Source organism: the organism of the source record quoted next, unplaced genomic scaffold (genome assembly GCF_019419815.1).
Source record: "Pyrus x bretschneideri cultivar Hongxiangsu unplaced genomic scaffold, Pyrus_bretschneideri_v1 Contig6, whole genome shotgun sequence".
Lineage (NCBI taxonomy): Eukaryota > Viridiplantae > Streptophyta > Magnoliopsida > Rosales > Rosaceae > Pyrus > Pyrus x bretschneideri.
This window is the reverse complement of record NW_025999798.1, coordinates 5,267,694-5,288,726: the sequence shown is the minus strand read 5'-3', so window position 1 is coordinate 5,288,726 and position 21,033 is coordinate 5,267,694. Positions and strand designations below refer to the sequence as shown.

At 35.5% G+C, this 21,033-nt stretch overlaps 1 protein-coding gene across 1 annotated transcript; it reads right to left on the bottom strand.

Moving 5' to 3' along the window:
• Window positions 1-17,438: 17,438 nt before the first annotated feature.
• LOC103929049 (protein TIFY 9) lies at window positions 17,439-20,072 on the bottom strand. Its single transcript, XM_009338198.3, has 4 exons — window positions 19,498-20,072; window positions 19,259-19,391; window positions 18,484-18,541; window positions 17,439-17,824 (listed from the first exon to the last, which is right to left on the bottom strand). The coding sequence occupies exons 1-4, from the start codon at window positions 19,897-19,899 to the stop codon at window positions 17,788-17,790; spliced, it is 630 nt and encodes a 209-aa protein (XP_009336473.1). The 5' UTR covers window positions 19,900-20,072; the 3' UTR covers window positions 17,439-17,787.
• Window positions 20,073-21,033: the final 961 nt, after the last annotated feature.

Here is a 21,033-nt window from a genome sequence, read left to right as displayed (position 1 = left end):
TCTCAATTATTTCTTCACCCAAGTGAAGAACATGCCTAGTCAAGGTATTTGTAAGCAATTTTGCGGTTCCTTGAGAAGTGTATGTATTGAAATATAAAAGGCTAAATATAGAGAAACTTTACATAACATGACACACGGAAAAAGGATCACTTTGTATTCATTTTCATATTTAACTGGGAGAATTTACCCAAGAAATGGGTTGAAAAAATGGAAAGATTAGAACATGAGAATAAGACTGATACCAATACGGACTACCCATTTCAATTTTTATGCTTTGTTAAATTGCATACCAAAATAGTATTTTAGTATACATAAGACGAACTACTTATTCTATTAAGTAATGATAAACAAATCACCGTATTTCCCAAAACAACAAATTAGAATGGAATGTAATCAAATAACGTGATGTCCTCCACCACTCAAAATCTCCACACCAAAATTGAAAATTTCATTGCATTCAAACAACAACAAATAAAAAATAAAAAACAATAAAAAGAAGAAGAAGAAGAGGCAGTAAAATAGTAAATCAACTTAATTTCGTTGAAAATCGAGAGACCCACTGCAGGACTCCGTGGTTGCTATAAGTGTATTATATACGAAGACTATTGTTGCTACTCAAGAAATCCAGGATTGGGTGTAGCTAGTGTAGTGACATAGAGAAGAAGTAATCCACCCTCATTTTAAAAAGGCCGTACATGAAGGTTGTGTTGACTACAAAACCATTTTGAGTGGATGTATTAGCCACGGCTCGTATTCATATACATGTATACATACACATACTACAGACATATCAATTTAGCACATGTCTGCAATTGGGAACGACTTGCACGATTCAAATGGATCAATTCGGCAATGGAAATATCGACGGCAACCAAGTTAGTAAATTTAGTATCAGAGTTTCACACTTGTTACCCAAATTTGACCAAATTCCAGCTTATCCACAACAATTCCAGTTCGTACAGCCTCAGATGACCATCAGGAAGAAAAAAATGCAACATGGATATGAATCAATTACCTAAAATTAAAATTTTGAAATTGGGGATAATTGAATATGAACCGAAACCTAGAATAGCTCACCTTCGTGCGTCGTGTGTTGAGAGAGATGATTTTTTCAAGTGAAGCTGCTGTACGAAGAAAAAGAAGATGAGGGAGTTGTGCGAAGAAGAAGAAGAAGAAGAAGAAGAAGATAACGACTGAGCTGATTAAGTGGAAAGCAGTCAGGGCACACATGCAACATATTCATGAAAAATACCCAAATGTTATAAAATTACTAATTTCCCAGCAAAATAACTCGATTATACAACACGCAGAGCAGCTCAAAATGTTAAACATTAACCCAGATACAATGTGGGAAAATTAAAAGACTTTCCTTATTCAATTTTCCCACCGTTTCTCAGACACCAAATAGGTAAAATCGAAATAAAATTGAGAAAAAAAAAAAAGAAAGAAAAGAAAACGGAAGCGAAATTAAAAGCAACCATCGATGGAGGCGGCGAGATGTTGAGGACGTTCTTGGCGACGGAGATGAATTTGGGGCCAATGCCATCGCCGAGAAACAAAGTGATGGAGTAGCGTTTGGAGTCTGCATTCATTGACTGCTAAACAGAGAAAAATGAGATCAAAACAAAAAAAAATTCTTGTAGAAATAAGTTTGTACAAGTGGGAAAATTGGCAGTGATTACAATTTGTAAAAGGAGCAATTGATCCTACCCACTCTGCTTCATGGATGGATAGCTGCTTCGATGTTCACTTGGATTGTTAAAAATCTTGTCTAAATAAATTTGAAACCCACTCATACCTTAAATTGGAATTCGAAACTGAAAGTCCAAGGCAAGACGGCGACACCGTACGGTTCGCCGGCGTTCGTACGAAAACAGCTCGCCAGAATTAGATGACCTAGAACCTAGCCGCTTAACACTTGAAATTGATTTGTCTGTTTCGAAGTTCGGATACGTGTGGGAATTCGCTTTGCTGATTTGAGGGTTTTAGGTTTTCTTCGATTTATTGGTTGAGGTTTCGAATATTTGTTTGCTAATTGTGAGCAACAGAGTTGAAGATGACGATGGTTTGCCAGATGAGGCGAAGAGGCAGAGGAGAAGAAGCCGGGAAGATCCACGCGTCACCATTCTGCTCTCCGTTTGACAGCGAAGCAAAAGTGGCAAAGTTGAAATAACAACAAAAAAAGCTACGAACTTTCTTGCCAAGCTCTTCGTCCTCGACCACATTGCCATATGATCATCAACAGCTACGAACTTCAAAGTAAAAGAATCCTAATAAATTAAAAATAATAATTGATTGAATAATATTTGGCAAGCATACGAGTCACAGTGTCTCGTCTCCTTCTTCTACATGAACCTGTAAATCATATCCAAAACCAAAGATGGATTATTATTTTCAGATTTACTAAGTGCTTATACTTGTTTAAAACATACAAAACAAGAAATTCGTGTGTGGATTTACCTCTCTTTGCGTTTCTCGAGAAACCTTTTCAATGAAAGAGAACGAGAAATTGGCAGATCTGCACAATTCATAAAAATAAAATACGTAAGGACACTTGCTTAAAATACTAACTTGTTTAGGGAAAGTGAGACTAGCATGGATCCATAAGCTGCTTCTGCTGCTGCCCGCTTGGACGAGGAGTAAGTTGTGCGTCAATGGCTAACGCCGCTTCTGCAGCTTTGCCCTTTGCCGGAGTTTCATTCTGAAGCAAGGTTCAGTACGTTATCCGCCTGCACAACAAAACTCAATCATTTAATAAATCACAATGAGAAACCAGGTACCGACTAATTAAACAAAAATTTAGCTAATAATTAAGAAGGGGAAGAAAAAAAAAAAAAATCGCACCTTGTTCTCCTTAATCCTTCCTCCTATATATGTTTTCTGTTGTATCTGGTTCCATTATGAAATACACATAAAAAATTTAATATGGTATCAGAGCAGGAACCCTAAATTTATGTCTCTGTTGTCTGTTTCCGCTGAGTCCCTTTCACTTTAAGCCAAGATGGCTGAAGAAAACTCCTTTGAAGCTGAAAGCTTGCTGGCTGCTTCAGCCCCAAGTTGAGATCAACCATAATCAACGTCTCAATTCTGTCTTGTTGAATGAATTCAACTACTTTCCCTAAACTCATGCTATTTCTCTTGCATTTGGAGGGAGATCAAAGCTAGGCTATGTAAATGATGCCATCGAAGTTCCTGCAGTGACTTCTCCCGCCTATGAGTCGTGGCTATGTAAAGACCAGTTGGTCATGTCTTGGTCGCTCAACTCCATGGAGTGTAGGATTGCTGAAATTTTTAGCTATTTTGAGTCATATATACATCTTTGGAAGCAAGTTAAAAAGATGTATGGAAATCAAAATAATGTTGCACGTGTCTTCCAGCTTAAGAAAGATATCTCGAGCCTACAACAAGGGGGAAAAACCTTTGTTCAACACCTTGGCAGCCTTACAAGCATGTGGAATGAGATCGATGTTTATCGTCCTCACACCTTAGATACCACTGTGTTGACCAAGAAAGCTGAAGAATACAAGATCTTTCAGTTCTTTGCAAGCTTAGGTCCATAATTTGAGGATCTCAGAAGCCACGTTTTAAGAATGCTGAGCTTTCCTCCTTCACTAGTGTTTGTGCCATCATCCAAAGGGAAGAAGTAAAAGAAGAAAGTCATGAGCCAAGAGACTAAAGCCATTATCCCTGAAACTAGGGCTTATGTCTTTAGCAACAATCTATTTAAGGGCAAAGTTTACAAGGGAAAAGATCTGATTTGAAGTGCAACTACTATGACACACTTGGGGCATACAAGAGACAAATGTTGGACTCTTTATCCAGAGTTGAAGCCCAAGTTCTTGAAGGAGACAAAGAGTTTATAGAGAAACCTGAACAACAATGCTTACAAAGCCAATCATGTTGCTACCTTTTTTTACTGAGGGAATGGTGAACTTCACTGCCAATCCTGCTGCACTAATTAATGAATTTGCAACATACCTCCACAACAAACAGGTGCATAACAATGGAGATGAAGCTCATGTAGCTGAAGAGAAGAATCACACATCTCTACTTGGAAGATTGTTGGTTTCTTGGCTGAACATGATCATGTTTCGCATAAAGATATCCCAGGTATTTCAAGTGCCTTCTTCACTGCCCTAAATGCCAGTAATGAGTATGATTATTGGATCATAGACTTAGGAGCCACGGATCACATCAAAACCCTAACTTGCATATTTTTAAAAAATTGTCAAAATCTTCTCCAATGTTAGTAGCTAATGGTAAAAGTGCCTTAGTTGTAGGAAAGGGAAATGTCAACTTACATTCAAAACACATAGAGTCAATAGCTCTTTACATTCCTTCTTTTCCTTTTCAACTTTTATCAGTGGGAACCATCACTAATTCTCTAAACTGTCTAGCCATTTTCTCCCCTCACAATGTTATTTTTCAAGACATCATCACCAAGAGAATGATTGGTGAAGGTTTCTTTTTGAATGGTCTCTACAACCTAGCTAAAGACACCAAGGATTCCAAGTTTTTTCAAGTCAATTCAAGTGTTTCTCAAGATCAGTAACTTTGGCACCAATGTTTGGCACATCCTTCTGAGAAATTGGTGTCTTTTCTATTTCCAAGACTATGTAAAGACAAGTTACACTATGATATTTGTCGTTTGTCTAAGTTTGCTAGGTTGCCCTTTGATTCTTCCACTTCTAAAGCTAGTCATCCTTTTGAAATCATTCACTCAAACATTTGGGGTCCAATACTAAAGTCTTTTGATGGATATAGGCACTTTGTAACCTTTGTTAATGATTTTACAAGGATAACTTGGTTGTATCTTTTGAAATTTAAGAGTGAACTTCCAAATGTTTTTCAAGATTTTCATAAACTGGTTAGTACTCAAATTGCATAAAAAATTCATATATTAAGATCCGACAACGGTAATAAGTACATATCCCATAACATGTCTCAATATCTGAGTATTCATGGCATTCTGCATCAAACCACATGTGTTGGCACGCCCTAACAAAATGGCATTGCCAAAAGAAAAAAAATAGAGACCTTATTAAGAAGACAAGATGACTCATGTTTCATATGAATGTGCCAAAGAAATTTTGGTCACAATGAGTACTTACAACCATTTATCTTATTAATAGATTTCCTAGTAAAGCACTAGGTTTCAAGTCTCCATATGAAGTGTTGAAAGACATAAAAGTTGACCTCTCACACTTGAGAGTTTTTGGTTCTGCTTGCTTTGTTCACAATCAATCTCTCCATCGTGATAAGCTTGATCTCAGAGCAACTAAATATGTCTTCATGGGTTATTCATCCACCCAGAAAGGTTACAACTGTTACAATCCAACCACAAGAATACTTATGGTCTCAAGGGATGTTAGGTTTGATGAAAACATTCTTTACTTCTTAAAGAAATTGAGTGATGAAGGTCAGGGGGAGTTTTTAAGTGACATGTTTCCTTTGCCCAGTGTCCCTTACTACCAAGAAAGTCCCACATCACATGGCATTTCAACCTTACCTCCAAAGTTATCATCTTCTCAAGCCACATCTTCTCAAGCCACATATCCTGAACCTCAAGTCCTAATTCGACGTTCAACAGCCCCCACTTCGACTACATGATTATGTCACTTATACTTCTAGGTATTCTCTCATAGATTTTGTTTCTTATAAGCAATTTTCACCCTCTCATACTTCCTTAGTACCTAGGATAGTACTCATGAACCATAAACATTTCAAGAAGGAAATGAACTTGAAATTGGGCGAAGTGCGATAAGGGATGAACGGCAAGCCCTTCATGACAATAGAACCTGAAGTGTAGTTAAACTTCCCAAGGGGAAGAAAACAGTAGGTAGTCGTTGGGTGTACAAAACAAAGTTCAACACATATGAGACTATTGAAGGACACAAGGCTCGTTTGGTGGCTTGTGGTTTTCTTAGACCTATGGCTTGGATTACAAGGAAACCTTCACTCTAGTCACCAAAATGAACACTGTAAGGGTTCTATTGTCGGTTGCTGTGAATCAAACTTGGCCATGTGAAGAACCTTTTTTTACATGGTGAATTAGAGGAGGAAGTGTGCATGAAACTACCACTAGGTCATCCTCAATCTCATGATCCTGACATGTTTTGTAAACTACATAAATCCATTTATGGATTGAAACAATCTCCACATGCATGGTATGCAAAACTGAGCTCAGTTCTTGAAAAGTTTGGTTTTCAAAGAAGCAGTGCTGACTCCTTACTTTTTGTTCGTGTTGGTTCAGTTGGGAAGTTAATTATTTTAATCTATGTTGATGATCTCATAGTGACAAGTGACAACATTGAAGAAGTTCATTTTCTCAAGCTTGCTCTTCAAAGCAACTTTGCACTCAAGGACTTGGGAAATCTCAAATATTTCCTCGGTATTGAGCTTGCCACATCACAAAAAGGCCCATTTCTCAATCAAAGGAAATACATCCTTAATCTCTTGAAGGAATTTGACTTAATGGATTGCAAACATGCACACACTAGCTACTCTGGATAGTAAACTACAAGTCAATGATCACAGTGAAGCTTTTTCCAATGTCATTGAGTATCAAAGGTTGGTAGAAAAGCTTATTTATCTCATAATCACGCGTCCTGATATCTCCTATGCTGTGAGTATCGTGAGCCAATTTATGCATGCTCCTACATTAATGCATATGCAAATTGTTAAGAGAATTCTTCATTATCTCAAGGGGTTTGTTGGTAGAGGGCTCTTAGTGAAAGAGAATGACAACACCGCCATCATGGATTACATAGATGCTGATTTGGTAACATGGCGAAGCAAAAAACAAAGTGTTGGCAGAGGGTTCTTTGTAGGTGGCAATTTGGTAACATGGCGAAGCAAAAAACAAAGTGTTGTAGCTCGATCCAGTGCAGAGGCTGAGTATTGAGCTATGGCTTCCGCTACTTGTGAGCTTATTTCGCTGAAAAGCCTTCTGTTTGATCTAGGGTTTCCTAGCAATGAACCTATGTCTATGTTCTGTGACAATCAAGCTGCCATGCATATTGCTTCCAATCCTGTTTTCCACGAGAGAAAGAAGCATATTGAAGTGGATTGCAACTATTTGAGCACAAGCCCAATCCAAAATCATAAACACTCATTATACTCGCAGCCGTGATCAATTGGCTGACATTTTTACCAAGTTTTTCCCTACTGTTAAGTTTCTGCGCATTATTTACAAGCATGGCTCAAGGAATCCCCTTGATCTAGCTTGAGGGGGAGTGTTGGAAGATTGAAAGATTGGAGGCTATTGGGAATCCCGTTGACACAATGTTGGAAGATTGAAAGATTGAAGGCTATCAGGAATCTCATTGACACAAGTCTAATCGTTTAGTCAACCAGGGTTTAGAGTTTTACTCAAAGTGCAACAAAGCTAGGGTATAGTCTTTTGTCCAATGTGTTTACTTGTGTTGTTATTAACCTTAAATTAAGGAGTCTTGTTCTCCTAGATATTGTAAATAGATTAAGAGTGATTATCGGGCTGAGTGTTGTTCTCCCTAATCCTTCCTTCTATATTTTTTTTTCTGTTGTATCTAGTTCCATTATGAAATATAACACATCAAAATTTCCATCTTCTACAGATCTCATGTCGAGGCTTCGGTCTCTTCTTTACATGTCAAGACTTCGGTCTCCTTTTTGGTGCTTGGGGTGCTGGAGGCGGTGCATGCAGAAAGATTGAAGAAGTTGTTAGGTTTCTTTGTATTTTCTGTTTTCTGTTATGGGCTCCAATTTTTATTTGTTTGAAGGGTCCCTTCTGTTATTTTGTGCTTGTTCTGTTCGTAATGAACTTGTATTTGTCTTTTGTAATGTTGGGTTTCCCTGCCCTCCTTAGGTCATTTTCTTGGTAGTGTGAGGGTGACGTTTGGTTTCTTGGTGTTTTTTGCTTTAATTTGGTTGTTTCCCTCCGTGTAGGCCTTCTATGTATCTTTTGGCATCTTTGCCCTGGTATTGAAGTATCCAGTTCACCAAAAAAAAAAAAAAAAAAAAAAAAACCTGTTGTCAAGAGATAAGCTTCTGTGAAATTGAGATGAGATGACCGGTGTCAAAACAACTAAGTAATATTACGTGAGAAAGTTAAATTATATAAGAATATGTGATAGGTTTGGGATACTACTGCTTTAGTATCCCTATTTCATGTTAGAGTTTGTTTATGGTTACTTTCGTTATAAACACATTGAAACTTTATTACAAACTTAAGTGCTTTCTAAAAGTGCTTTTATGATGCAAAATCATGTTTAATAGAAGAAGCTAGATTCGCCTTAATACAGAAAAATGGTGATATAAAGAGTTCTTTTGGCTCAAATGGGAGAGAGAGTCCCCACTTGAAGATGCTATACAATTTTTTAGCAACTCATTCCAAATGTTATATTTACAACTCATTTCCTCCTCCCTATTGGAATATGAACACGAAATAAGACAGTTAAAGATGGTTGTAGCTTCGCATTTACACCATAATATTGGAAATGCCTTCTTTTTATACCAAGTAAAAGATACTTACATAGAAAGACATCTCTCAAATACTTATATACCCAGTACAAGATATTTGCATTGTCAAAGGTGGTGTTCAGTTTTGTAGACCACGTTCAGTTTTGCCATCCACCGTCGAGAACTATCTTTTGATTCTGATTCCTCAATGTAACAGGCAACATCAACATTTTTTCCATGTCACTCTGTTTAACTCGTTTTGAGATATTTGATATTGACTAATCATTTCTCCTTTGTTTTTTTGGGAAATTAAAAAGAAAAAAACAATGCTTGCAATTATTTTAGGGATATGATTTTCGCACACCTCTTTTAGTTTCTTATACACTTATCTTAGTTTCTAGTAATCAGATTGGATAAATCAAACATAATTAACAAATAGCGTTAGGAGCAAAAAATATTGTGTCATATTTTTCTTATTTTATGAATGTACATACTCATTATGTTATGAACAATGTATTTTAACTTAGTGAAAATGTTATAAACAAAACTATTCTTTTTTAAAACTAAATTGAAAGATAATTGCTAAAATCTATTGTTTGACAAAAATAAAATCATTGCTACGAAAAATCAATCAAATTAATGTTCACATACACAAATACATGGAACAATTCAAGTATTACAAACTACGATTATCATGATCAAATTGTTCATTTGTTTGGGATATAGGGATGATTAAAAGATTTGACAAAGTGATGGCTTAAACTATTCTAGGCTACATGGAAGATAATTTAAATTTGGTTGCCAAAGAGCGAGTACACATTGCTATGTTTCAAATCATGTGATTAAAAAAATAAACAACCTTGATTACGTCATTTGTACAGTTAAAACATATCCATCACAATTAGATTAACAGTAAGGTGCAGAAATTGAGTGAGCACAAGTATTATTAGCTAAAAATAGCATATTGACATCACACACAATTGATTATGAACATTCACTCTTACAGCTCAAATCCCCATCAAATTCACCCCTTATGTCAAAAGAAGAAAGTGTTCCAATATGGAACATTACCCCTTACGTCAAAAGAAGAAAGTGTTTTGAAGTGTGGAAGGTCCTCCTTTCATTACTTTTTATATGTCACCGATCGATCACGCAGCAGAACCAACAGCTGGGGACCTTTTCTTATAATAACCACTGAAATTTTAACGTGTTTGATTCATCTCAATGTATAGTATCTACTCACTAATTTTTTTTTTTTTAATCCAAAGCAATAGCAATGTTTCATTAAAAATAAAAACACGATTATAAAAAGGATGCCAAAATGAGTGTATTTCTTCAGTGACCAAATCCTTGATCTGAAGAGAGTAAAACACAACAAATAATCATAATAAGTCCCCTACATGGACAACATAAACAACACAAAACATAAGAACTAGCCGTGCAAATCTGCTACAATAGATCAGCATGGCAGATCCAAGACCAAAGAACACACAAAGCCATCACGAAAGTGACTCCACAACCTCTAGCGGCACAAACAAACACAAACTACAACTAAGCCGTGAAGGTGATTTGGACCCACCACAAAGAAAGCTAAGAGGAGAATTTGGGATAGAAGTCCATTAAACTATGGAGAGTTGCTCCAAAACAGTGGGTGAAGAGATTTGGAAGGGAGAGGCACGGGTTAAGGCCTGAAGGAGAAAAATACGAAAGAAAGAGGGTTGTCGTTGACCCCAAGGTTTAGATTGCAGTTTAGGAGTGTGTAAGTCACATATCATTTGATTTTATGATGAACTAGCTAACCCACTGAGTATGGCTCGCAGATCCAAGCAAAAATATTGTTCCTTGTATTTTATGTATGGGGACAATAATAATTGGGTCCATTCATTCCTAAAGAATTTCAACGTGTCGTGTTTTAACGTGTTAGAAATATGTAAAATTATTTTATCTAAATGTTGATTTTAAAAACTACCAAGCTTACGTGACACGCAGGCCGAATAATTAATAAGCTAACTACGTCTTTCGGTTGTGTGTGTGGCGTTCCAACTCGTCAGCCAAGCTCGGCCAGGGAGTAAAATGTGTTGATGTTGCGTTGAGCGCGCTGCTGACTTCTTGATCTTGCGACTATGGCCGAGAAAGCAACACGTCTCGACCTTCGGGTTCTAGAACCTGAAGACAAGGCTGCTAGTTTTGCGAAGTTCAATATCAGATTCGGCTTTCAATGTGCCAAATGTAGTAACTTGGTAATACCTCACTTCGTCGAAAAGGCTGATGAGATGACCTCTACCAACAAAGACTCGAAAATCCTTGTCGATCGAGACTTGGATAGGTAATCAGTTGGCCGAGAAGCAGTGCTGTTTATCCAAACTAAAGGTGCTCCTTGATCGGCTGATTCTACGGCTCCAGTGTTGTTTATCCAAACTGAAGATAATGCCAGTTGCCTTCACAGTGCTGTTTATCCAAACTAAAGATGAGTCGGTGGGAAAAAGAAAATAAAAATTTCAAGGTTGTTGAGAGGTTTTGTGTAAAGTGAGAGTTTGCACAAGGCAGTTTGTGTGTTGAATTAGAAGGGCCTTTAGATGATGCTAATACTCTGATACTTATAATGCCAGTACATTTCATTGCATGTTGCTTGCCACGAGTATCCCGCATGTAGAAGTAATATTCCTAAGAATATTAGATAATCCCTCATGTAGGCACTCCCGCTCTTTTTTGGGATGTGATAATGCATGAAATCCCATCGATTTGGTTTTTTTTTTTTAAAAAAAAAATATGATAATGCATCACCAGTGGATATAATGCATGCAATTGCATTAAAACCAATCAACGCCTACCATTATTTGGAGGCAATCCAAACTAATGGTCCAATCCAAGTGCCATGCATAATAATAGTGAATTATCATGCTGTGACCTAATCCAAACAAATTTGATGCTATCCTAATGCCAGTCATTACCATGCACGACTCTTCACTTGCGGCTTCTCCTGATGTGGTATATCCCAAGCAGATCCACATAAAGAGATTAAAAAAAAAAGTCCTCCTTCATTTCAACTCTTCCTCCATGCATGCATTAATCTTTCTGCCAATTAATATCCATTTGCCAACCCAAAAAACATGCATTAGGATAGAATCTCCACAACCAGCCGAGCCTTATCTTCAATCTTCTGATCCGATAGCATTTCAATCTTTTGGACTCCTTAACTTTCAATAATTCCTCAGATAACATCATGATTATTAAAAGCATAATAATATCTAGACAAATTATTGATCAATCATCTCAATCTTCTTTCAATCCAACGACTCATAATTTTACCCATTCTACGGCCTCGATTGCTCGAGTCGATAGTGTAAAATCAAGTCCAAATACTAAACTAACTCAAAATATTGACAACAAAACTCCAAACTATAAAGAATGTAACCAAATAACGTCAAGTATAAGGATTCTTATGATACCAAAAGAACTTATGTAAAAGGGGGATGCTATTCACACACTCATTGTTAATTTCTGTCATTTGATTTTTTTAAATCATTCGATTTGATGGTCGAAAATTGAGAGGAGTGTATGCAAAATAAAAATGAGTGTATGGATAGCACACCCCATTAAAATACATTACGTAACAAATGCCCAAAAGAAATTGATCAAAAGTTGTACATAAAAAAATGAAGTGTAAGCTAAAAACTACAAATATATTTTCCAAAGATAACACATCACTATTGTATTTCGTAAATAAACATTGACCTAACCTATGGATGATCGTGTCAACTTGTTATGAAATAAAAATAAATTAAACGGCTACACGTCATCATCTTATGGACTTAATTTGTTGACAAAAAAGAAAAGCTGGTGGGCTCTGTTTAAGGTTGGTGCAAATATTGCTCCATGTTCTACAGTGTCAAGAAAGTCAGACAATATTTGCATTGATCTTAAAAATCAAAACGTGATGTCAATGATCCAAACAGTTCTTTTTTTTCAATACACTACAAGATCATGTTTTCAAAAAGAAACTCCAAATAACGGTTTTCGATGATGAAAAATTAAAGCGTAGACATAAACTACAATCAGACAGTTAGAGTTTGTCACTATGGTTTATGGATTGTGGTGTCCAATTTTGGATTTGACTCATTCCAAAAATTTGTATGCCTTGTTATTACGAGCGCTTCCATAAATGTTTTAATATTTTTTATGAGTTAAACTTATTATTACAATTTTTTCTATTTTTTTAAGTCATAGGAAAACACTATTCATGAGGGTGTGGAGGGTTTGAAAAATCCATATGACGATCTAACATTTGTCAAATTGTACATTATGTGATCCCAAACGTTGCCATAATTTCTTTATATTTTTCCTGCCTTTACGTTAATTATTATGATTTTTATTAAATAATTACTCCCCTAAAAACATTGTTCACGAGAGTTTCGACGGTCATAAAATCCAAACAACAATGTAATCATGGTCAAAGCGTGAATGATGCAATCACAAGCATTTATATTTTATCACATTTCTATCACTTGTAAATGAATTATTATGAAATCTTAATGTGCTTTGATATTTTTTAAGAAATATCAAATTACAATAAAAATTCGTAATAATTAATTTACAAGTGATAGAAATGTGAAAAAAAAATGTAAGCATCAAAGGAGGACAAGTTATCACATGTATAACTTATACAACTGTTTTTCATTATCATTTAGTGCCCAAATCGAATCACGAGTGCTCAACTATCTGTAAATAGTACCACATTCAATAGAAATTAGAATCATTGAAAAAAGCTAGCAAACATTCCATTACCTGTAAATTTGGAGTAGTGAAAGGTGTCAATTCACCAGGTAACTTGACATTGAATACGTGTACATCAAAAAGACTCGAAATTGAAATCTATGCTCTGATTGTACATTTTGAAAGTTAACTGAACGCATCTCATATCTGTACATTATGAAAGTTAATATCGCATATAGATTATTGTGTGAACGTTGATGATCTCCCCAACATTGGTTGGGAGCTCATCTGTCCGCAGCAGTGTCATATCCAAGCTTGAAACAGCTAATAACACAACGCTATGTGTCTTTACTTTTTCACACGTTATTTTGTTATTTGTTTAAGATACCGCTCCGGATTGTGTGTTTGACCATGAATTTTCTTCAATCGCAAGGCATTCCTCTATATAATGATGATGATTCATGGGATATTACAAGTGTCATTTCTATAAATCTTGGGCCCGTGGGCAATGCCCAATAATTTCGTTTCTCTTGCACGTTATTGGGTTCTCACTTAACCCACTTGTCCAACACCCCCTTTTCACTCCTTATTCTTTCACTCACCATCTCTAAATTCATTCACCTTACTTCATATCTGTTCGGAGGTCCAATTTCAGAGAATATTGTGGAAGCTCAGTTGTTTTTTTTTTTTTTTTTTTTTTTTTTTTTTGTGAACTGGATACTTCATTACCAGGGTAAATATGTTAAAAAGATACATAGAAAGCTTACAAAGAGGCAAACAGCCAATGTAAAGCATAAAAGACCAAGTAGTGTAAGGGGGTACATGATTCATCGACGCCGCATTTAATGCTAAAAACATCACCCCTTCACACTACAAAATAAAGACCTAGGGAGGGCAAAGAAGCCCATCATTATAGAGGACATGAACTAGGGAAACTCAGTTGTTTAGTTAACTTTGACACACAGTCAAACTAATAGCCACCTGGTCTTACTGTTACCAACCTAAAATACTAAAAACATTTAAAACATATACTCCCACTTATGCCAAACCAGATGCATGTATCAAAATCGAACCAAGGCCTGACCAGTTTGGACAGGACTTCCACACCCTCTGTTTCTCGAGGAGAAGGTTTGTTAATTGTCACGGATGCCGTCTCTCGATTGTCTTTGCGCAACATGTTTGAAAACCGCATAATAATATAACGAGTTTTGTTTTCCTCTTAATGTTATGGCACCATTGATCATCCCCATGATCGAAAAAACATTCATATGCTTTCATTTCTCTCTGTCTCTTTTACATGGATATATGGAAATATACAACATGTTGTAGGAAAGTTATTCCAATAATAACTATGGCAATTATGAGGGAAATCATGAATCAAGAACGGAATGAACAAATGTGAACTAGATCAACTATTTGATTTATGATTTCTTTTTAGGATATTGGATTCCGAAGTTTAAAATGTAAATTATGCTTTCCCTTATTTATTCCACAACTAGTAAACGTATCAAAACTTATTTTGCAAAAAAAGGGGAAAGTCAACAGTCAAAGTAATTTAAATGCTCTTCACCTAATTCAAATACCAGGGATGGATCTATTAAGGGACCCATATGATCTCGGAACCACCTGGAAGTTCGATTAAGTGGTAGCGAGGGCCTTCGAGGACCACCCAAGTCTAGGCATGTAGCGGAGGGGGAGGAGTGTGGTTGCACAGCGTTTTTGGTATTCTGCATTCTGAAAACCGGAGGAAGAAGAAGACTAAATAGTTTTGAGCCGAGTCATTTAAGTAAAACGGTGCGTTCGGTTAAATGGTTTGAAGGGACACCCTCCTTTGAGCCTATACTAAAGCCCATTCTTTGATATATAGTTTTTACCATTTTTTATTAAAAAAAATTAAAAAAGATTCAAACTTTCAAAGAGATTTGACTTTTCCAATTCCAATACTAACAACCCTAATTGGATATCCTATTCCCCGATTCCATACCCTTCCTCCACAAACAGGTCCACGGACAACCAGTCAGCTGTCTTTTCTCCACCACCATTTAATCTCTTCATTTTTAAATTTAAGTAAATTTTTCATTTTAGTCTAAATTAATCACGGAGAATATTAAATTATAGTTATTGTTAATTTGTTATGATTTTTTTATATTGTTTGGATCATGTGTTGGTTAGTTCATTTATATTGTAATGTTGATATGCGTAGAAATTAGGAGTATGAAACGATATTACAAGCGAAAATCATTAGAATATAAAACCTCGTCATAGACAAATTTAGTCTTTATAGCTTGTAATGTTGTTTGTACACATATTATGAATGAAAAATTGTAATTTATCATTTAATTTTTCAAAGTTATATTTCGTCCAATGTTCTAAAAAAACGTTAGGCGCTAATCGGGTGGTGGGCAGGGGCCTAGCACCTAGGCGGCCCCAGATGGATTTATGTAAATTTATTATATATCTTGTAAATAAGTGTCTATTTACACTTAAAAAAAAAAAACTATACTTGTATGGATAATAAAAGAATGACAAAATGCAAAAATAGAAGTAGAAAAATACACAAATTACATCCATCCAACAAGTTCAATATTAAAAAAATAGTAAGCATATAATCATAATGAGGAATATTCTTGGATGATAAATTAAATTCTTCTTGTTCATGATCCTTGCATTGGATTGGACATAGACTAAACTATTTAACGTTGTTGTATCTAGTTTATTTCTTTGTTTTGTAAGTATCCTCTCAAAAGTTCTCCAATTCATTTCACAATTGGATGAACTTGTAGTCAATCCATCATTTGCAAATTAGGTACACCATTTCCACAAGTATACCACCATGAAACTAAAAATAAAATAAAAAACACACACAATTAATAAAAATAAAAAAACCAAATCCGTTTAGGACCACCTAGGTGCCGCCTAGGACCGCCTAGGACAACCTAGCTCCAGACCAATTTTTTGAAACTATTTGCCCTAAATTAGGACGGATCTTCACCGCCTAGCTCTTAGGCCGATTTTTATAACACTGATTTCGTCCAATATTTTTTGGAGCATTTATATTGGGACCACCCAATATTGGATTCCAGAGTTTAAAATGTAAATTATGTTTTCCCTTATTTATTCCACAACTAGTAAACGTATGAAAAATTATTTTGCAAAAAATGGGGAAAGTCAACAGTCAAAAGTAATTTAAATGCTCTTCACCTAATTCAAATACTGTTTAATAAATTTGGCAATGCAGGTCTCAACCAGAAGAAGTGCCAAAGCCAAGTACAAATTTTTATACTTTTTATTGTAGGTAAGGAATAATGGTGAGTTGGTGGCCTCTTTGTTCATCCACAGAGACGAGCCGGGCCGATCTGTGAGTTTATTGAGCGGTTGAGTTATGTTGTTTCGTTTTTCAATAATAATTCTACATGGTCTCGCTTTTGTATAATGATTTTATGTTGCCTCGTAATTTAGTAATGAATAGTGTGTTGCAGGAATATTATTGTTGCGTCTATCGTTTTAGTGACATGTTTGCACAGGTGACGGCTTGTATGTTTGTATTCATAGGTTCGTGTTTATGGTAGCCATGTAGGAGGTTACTCTAATTTGTATGTCTAGACTATTTCACTCCACATCAATTATGGTCATCAGAACATTGTACCCAATTAACAGTTTTTTGTATTTGTATTTGTTTCTAAGACCAATGAAATACCATCTATGGTTTCTGGTAAAAAAAAAAAAAAAAAAAAGGAATAGATAAATAGTAAGGAGATTCTCTTAAAGTGAGATTGTTTATGAACTCATTGTTACCTCATTGTTTATATTAATTCTCGTATAAATATTATAAAATATTGTATCAAAACATAAAATGATAGAGAATCCAAAAAAATTTTCACTTTGAGATAATTTCCTTTATTATTTCTCAAATGAATAATGGTGAGTTTGGTCATATTTTGGTAGCCGTGCGTGAAAAGTAAGGTCCACCGTCAGCCAAACACGTTTTAAAAATTTGAATTCAGATTTCTATTACTTTATAGTACAAGTCACAATACAAACAAGATGTATTATTCCAATGGAAACCAAAGTAGATACTAAAGCAGGAGACACGGTTCCGCCAAATTCAATTCAAACCATTTTAAAATAGCAAATAAAAAAACGGAACTGTTATCAGTATTTCAAAACTTTTATTCTACATATTTTTTTTCTAATTATAAAATATTTAGAGTGCTGAATAAAATTTTTAAAATGCTAATGACAATTTACTAAAAAAAAAAAATATAGAGTATTCAACAATATGTGACTAATAACAATAATAAGTATATTAAATAATAGCAATATAAAAAAGCTTACAAATAAAAGAATGGTCTCAAAAATATTCCACTTTGAAAGACCACATGAAAGTTTCAGGAAGCAGGCATAGATATGAATGCCCCAAATAGCCAAGGGCCATCACTAAAACGTGCAAAGAGACTTTACGACAAGTGCTTTTGCATCCTTCACAAGGAAACAATATACGCTCTCATCTTTCGTTTTCTACTAAAATAAGTGCTTTTTCTTTCTTAGACTAGGAGGTTGGAATCAGTCTTCTCTGACAGTCTCCTCTCCTTCTTCTTCTACTTTTGTCATGTGCTGGTTGTCTAAACGCGTTAATTAGGTTTGGTCAGCATAAGGAGAACCCGCATTCAACCTGTATATCATATTCAAAACAAAAAACGCGTTATTATTTTCACGTTTACTATTTATTTATCACACTTGATTATTCATGGACTAAGTATGGTGCACAATTAAAATTATTTAAGTGTCACATGATTTATGTGCGTTTATGATAAGGACAAGACAGAATCATAATGATTCAAAGTTTAAAACTAGTTTTTATTATTGTTTTTCAATTATGGGTTCAATACTACATATCATCCAAAGTAGCGTGTGTTTTAGCTATTACATTTTATTTTTATAACTATTTTTTTAGTACATAGATATTTTTACACTAAGGGAATGAAGAGTTTGGCGAAACCACACAATGGGCAACCTAATTTGGTAACGAATTCGTCATCCACGAGATTCGAACCTGAGACCTCTCACTTATAAGTGAAGAGGAACCTAAGATATCTCACTTACAAGTGAAGAAGAATAACACTAAATATCAGCCATTCATTTCGAATACAATTCGGGTAGCATTCAATATTACATAACATTGAAGAAAAATTCTTTTATCATCAAAACCTTCTTGTTATTTAAGTTTATCAGAAGTGATTTTTATACTCTTATTTTTAGATTGAGCAAAGCAAAATTTTCGGATGAAACATGAAATAACATACAAAACAAGAAATTCATGCGTCAATTTACCTCTCTTTGCGTTTCTCGAGAAACCTCTGCAATGACTTAGAACGAGTAATTGGTAGATCTGCACAATTTATAAAAATAAAAATACGTGAGGACAGTGTGACTTAAAATGCTAACTTGTTAGTGTTTGAGCATTAAAATTGCAGGATATCACTAGTAATACTACTATATATAATATAATAGGATAATACTTGTGTTCTACTCATGAGAACCTACTTGTTCTCCGATTTATGATTAACGTAGTTTAACTATAAGAATTTTATAATAAGAACTGTTCATACTTTTTATCATCAACAAAAGATCATTTCTACAAAAAAAAAAAAAAAAAAAAACCATTTAATTTGAAAATAGTTTAACCATTCGTGCGTATCACGATTTTGATAACAATTAGTTTTCTCATTATGAACCATTTATTTGTTTGCTGCATATGAATTTCTAAATGATATTTAAATCGAATGATTTTTGTACAAATATGATGTTTAGATGATGATCAAGAGTATAAACACTTTCAATGATGATTTTTTTTTTTTTTTTTTGAACAATCGATATTATCTACACTAAGGGGAGGGGTGGGCTTAAACTCACAATGGGCTAACAATATTGTGATTCAAATTCATTTTTGACGAGAACCGAACCTAAAACCTCTAGACTATAGTACTAAGTGGGGGAGAAACACAAACATTATCCTATATAATATATCAACTTACTTTACCTCTCTTTAACAGAAAATTTCTCACAGAGGAACTATCAAATATTATTAGGGAAAGTAAAGACTAACATTCGCTAAGAGGATCCACAAGTTGCTGCTGCTGCTCACTTGGATGAAGAGCAAGTTTTGGATCGACGGCTAACGCTGCTTCTGCAGCTTTGCGGGAGTTTCCTTCCAAAGCAAGTTTCAATATGCTATCCGCCTGCACAACAAAACCCAATCATCAATAAATCCTAATTAGAAACTAACTACCAACTCATTAAAAAAATTTTGTTAATTAAGTAAGATGGGGAAGAAGAAGAACAAACCTTGTCGCGAGGGACATTGAAAACAGAGACGGTGCCGTTGTAGAAAATCGTCATCGGCGTTGTTTCCTGGAGGCTCTCGGAAGTTGCAGACGCGACAGAGGAAACGGAAGTGGCGGTGGGAGCGTAGAGTGGCAAACGGGGAAACAGGACTTGCTCCACCTTGGGGCTCGACGGCACCGAAAACGATTTCCTCGGATTTGGAATGCTGGGACTGGCATTGCCGGAAGTGATGACGGACTTGAAGGCCTCGGGGTTGATCTTGGACATGGCGGTGTGAATGCCTCGGAAGCTTCTGGGTCGGTGGAGGAATTTCTGGAATTGGGATTTGGAGGAGTAGGAGGGGGCCTCCCGGTGGTGCTGGTCCATGCCGAAGAAGTCGAGCTCGACAGTGGCTCTGGACATGTTTAGACGGTGTTTGTTGAATTGGTTGAAAGAGTTTGGTTTGGAATTTGGAATCTGGAAGAATGTAAGGGTTGGGGAGGTTTGGATTGGATGACCGACTTATTAAATGGCAAGGGCGGGAGAGAGAGGAGCAACTTTAAAGGGCACGGGATTCATGTAATGTGAGTTAAGCTGCACTGGAATGCTTTATGAGCGCACGTCTTCCACGAGGTGCAAACAATAAAAAAAAAGCAAGAGAGAGAGAGAGAGAGAGAGAGAGAGAGAGAGAACTGGTCCAACTAATACACTGTCACATTGTTTTTGTTATGGCAAATGCAAATATTAAAATATGAAATGAATTGGACTTTCCTGCTGCTATACTAGTCGTCTTCGTAAAGGAGGTCCAAGTGGTCATTTCACAAATTGATAATTGTTTTCTGGTGTAGGTCGTCATCACTTGTATGCTGCATGGAGTAGGGCAACGCGTGTTGTCATGAGAAAAACTTCCGTGAAATTGAGATGAGATGACGGATTTTGAATTAATTATGAAATGTTTCATGAGAAAACTAAAATATATGATAATACGTGATAAGTTTGAAATACTGTTGTTTTAATGTTGTCGTTGCATGTTAGAGTTCACTAATGATTGCTTTCATTATAGACACGTTGAAATTTTTATTACAAACTTAAGTGCTTTCTAAAAGTGCTTTTATAATGCAACAATGCAAAGCATTTGTAACCATTCTGGAAACATTTTGGAAGAACCCTCGGTCAGTGCCCTGACCCGTGTGTTTTGGATTAAACCGTGGTCAATTTATTTATTGGAATGCTTCAATATTTTGCCAATGAATTAGCCCACAAGGTATTAAGACTTGGTAGTTGATAGACTCGTGCTCTCTCTGCTTTTCTGGATGCCTTCAGGTTTCAGCAATATGACTTTTCCAAAGCCTTAATATTATTATTATTAATTTTTTTTATGCTTTGGAATGGCCTCTTTTTCTATTTTTAATTATTTTTTAACAGGTATTACTAAGATTAGGTTAAGAGCTCGTTTGAAAATAATTTTAAAATAACTTAAAACATTTTTAGAAAAAATATTGTTGAGTTTCAAAAACACTTGAAGTGCTTCGTACAAGACTTTTCATTTATGATGAA